The sequence below is a fragment of the Cupressus sempervirens genome, chromosome 1 (assembly GCF_028749045.1).
Source record: "Cupressus sempervirens isolate cs-2001-9-10 chromosome 1, ASM2874904v1, whole genome shotgun sequence".
NCBI classification, from domain to species: Eukaryota; Viridiplantae; Streptophyta; class Pinopsida; order Cupressales; family Cupressaceae; genus Cupressus; species Cupressus sempervirens.
In genome coordinates, this window is record NC_143118.1 from 696,605,856 (window position 1) to 696,609,240 (window position 3,385).

The following is a 3,385-nucleotide window of genomic DNA, read 5'->3' on the forward strand; positions in this document are numbered from 1 at the left end:
TTCAACTCATCGTGCTCATAGTGCCAAACAAAATGAAAAAATATATGAGATCTTTCAATTCACACTCACCGTCTATTCAGCTCATCGTGCTCATTGCATCATAGAAGAGGACTAAATATATAACAATTTCCATTCACCCTACCGAACCAAATTAGTAGGTAACGGGAAGTCAACAAAATATATAAAATACAAAGTTTTGTATCTACCTACACTGCAACAAGGGACACAAATATATTAAACTACGAACTTTGGAAATGGACTGGAATCTTCCTCTTTTTATACAAATTTAGAGAATTGTGAGGTTGCTATACTCACATTCAACATTCAACATAGTTTAGAGTTACATTGCTCTTCAACTCTCTTGTCTAAATCCGTTGCCCAAGTTTCTAAGAAATCAGAGATGGCTTCAGGACTTGCTATTGCAGTTGCCCAAGGCGTGCTTGGACAGCTTGGCAACCTTGCGGTGCAACAAGTGTTGAATGAGGCTTCGCTGCTGTTCTACTTCAGAGAGGACTTTAAATGGCTGCAGAAGAAATTCAGCCTTTTATCTGCTGCTCTACAAGATGCAGATGACCAAAATGTAAAGAAAGTCTCTGTGAAATCATGGCTGGAAGACGTGAGAGATATTGCTTTCGATGCACAAGATATTATTGATGAGTGTGGCGTTGAGCACTTGTATAGAAATACCAGCCAAGTGTGTGGGCTCGGTTGTGGTCAGTTGATGTTCAAGCATAAAATGGGAAAGAGGATTAAAAATCTCAAAGATAGGGTTAAATCTTTAATTCAGGATGGACATGAGCTGAAGCTATTTCATGAGTTACCCCGTTTAGATCAGCCCTCAACAAGTGGTACATCAGAATTAAGAGGAGCCCATTTGAGAAGAGGAGGTGCAATCTTGGAGGCAGATGTACGATCAGTGGGTGTGGAGGAGAAGGCGGAGGAAGTAGTGGGATTGTTGGAGCGGGATGAAGTCGGCGTTGTTGCTGTTGTGGGTATGGGCGGGTTGGGAAAATCATTCCTTGTCCAGAGTGTCTACAACGGAAATAAAGGAAGGTATGAGCATTCTGCCTGGATTTCTGTATCACAGACTTGTACGGTTAAAACTTTGCAATATGACCTTGCCAAGCAGATTAATTTGGAAATAGATGGTAATATAAGCGAGGTGCTAGTAGCTGATTTGATTCATGGGCATTTAATGGGTAGGAGGGGTTTGATTGTTCTAGATGATGTGTGGAGGAGTAGTGTAGAAGGTGACATCATACAAAGGCTTGGTCTTCCTACTGCCTATAACAGTCGATGTGAAATTGTGGTTACCACCAGAAGCAGAGATGTTGCTAGAGACATTAGAGCTCATATCTATGATATGCAACATCTCTCTGAGGAGGAGAGTTGGAAGCTGTTTTGCCTCTTTGCTTTCTCCGATACTGAAGAAAATAGACCACACAAGCACTTGGATGATTTGGCTCATCAAATTGTAGACAAATGTGGGGGGTTGCCACTGGCTGTCAAGACAGTTGCAGCATCAATGTCAAGGTCTGTGATCTTAGAGTACTGGGAGTCGAAACTGAGAAGACTAAAAGATGTTGTAGGGGCAGAGGATTCCACGATGCGAATTCTCAAGCTTAGTTATGACTCTCTTCCTTCGCACCTCAAATCCTGTTTTGCTTCCTTTTCTTTCTTACCCGAGGACACACAGATATGTTTTTATAGGAACGTGGACCCCAAATATATCTATCAAGACTCTCTGATATATTTGTGGATAGCTGAAGGTTTAATTCCACAAGAAAATGAGAAAGAACAGTGGGACATGGGCTTGGATTACTTGCACCAACTTGTTAATCTCTGTTTGGTGGAAGTAAACGCAGTTGATGCCTGTTACAACATGCATGACTTGTTGCATGATCTGGCCATTAATATAAGTAAACAACACAAATGTGCATTCCATCTTCCCTTACAAGAAACAAGCTGCCGCCGGTTACTATTGTGTAAGAAAGGCATGACCAACGATGCAGTTTCGGAAATACCTGTTCATCGTCATCAATTTCTTCGCACTCTTTCACTATTTCAAAATCCAGATATCAAAGCTATTCCAGAACACTTGTTTGATTATCTGAAATTACTCCGGGTACTCGACCTCAGCTGCACTTCCATCTCTGCGCTGCCGTCATGTGTTGGGAAATTGAAGCTTCTCAAGCTTTTGAATTTGTCCCAAACAAAGATCACGGAGTTGCCCGACTGTGTAAGAAGACTCAAGTCTCTTCAGTATCTTGACATTTCTGGATGCACTGCCATGCAACGAGTACCTCGCTGGATAGGTGAGATCACAACTCTTTCCCATCTCGATATAAGAAGCTGTTCAGAAGAAGCTTACAGTCACATGCCCAGGGGAATATCAATGCTCCGGAGCCTAAGAACTCTGAGATCAGATGAAATCGCAGTCTCTACTGTGGAGAATCATGAATTCTTGACTATTAAAGACGTCGGCAATTTAATCAATCTTCAGGAAATGGCGATCTCTTTAGAAGATGTGGGTGGGTTGAGTAGCGTAGAAAATGGTATACTTGAGCGGCTGGTGAAAATGAGAATACTTGCAGTAAGGAATAATACTTCAGCAACGGAAAATGACAATATGCTTCCAGCGTTCCCCGCGAAAATGAATGTCATGAAAGATCTCCGAGAACTTTCTCTTACCCGTTTCTCCGTACCAAGTTGGATATGTGGTATGGGAAATCTTGCGGGTTTACTATTAAGCGAGTGTTGTGATTACCCATCGCTCCAAACAATGCCCAGCCTGCAAAGATTGGCTTTGAAAGGTGATTTGAGAAGCAGAGAATTGCCAAAGAGGTTTGGCGAGCGTGGGGGATTTCCTAAGCTCGTTAGGCTTTTTATTATCGACTTCTCTCACTTGGAGGAGTTGCCGGCACTGGAGGAAGGAGCAATGCAACGTCTGGAAGGACTATGGATAAACAAATGTCCGGGGGTGAAGAAAATTCCAGAGGGACTGGAGCAGTTGAGAAAACTAAGGCTGATAGAGGTGGTTCAGGCCAGTGGCGAGCTAGAGAAGAGGTTGAAGGAAGGCGGGGAAGACTGGAATAAAATCAAAGCTAACAATCCTCACATTCAGATAAAGCTCACTAAACCTGTTTGAGATATACTATAATTATATTAGATATTTTATTCAAAAAATTTATTTCAAAAATTTATAGCAATTAATTCAGAATTCTTTTGGTTTTGGTTTAAACAATTATAACTAATTGCTAAATGTAGATTTTTTATTTTTTAAAAATATTTCATTGACTAACTAATTTAGTATTCTTTTGACTTTTATCTTTTAAAATTATAACTAGATATTAGGTTTAGAATTCGTTATTTAAGAGTTGTGCGT

The 3,385-nt window shown here is 40.8% G+C and overlaps 1 protein-coding gene across 1 annotated transcript; it reads left to right on the forward strand.

Moving 5' to 3' along the window:
- The first annotated feature begins 400 nt into the window (after positions 1–400).
- LOC149579853 (putative disease resistance protein RGA3) lies at positions 401–3,148 on the forward strand. Its single transcript, XM_089802631.1, has one exon. The coding sequence runs from the start codon at positions 401–403 to the stop codon at positions 3,146–3,148; it is 2,748 nt and encodes a 915-aa protein (XP_089658757.1).
- Positions 3,149–3,385: the final 237 nt, after the last annotated feature.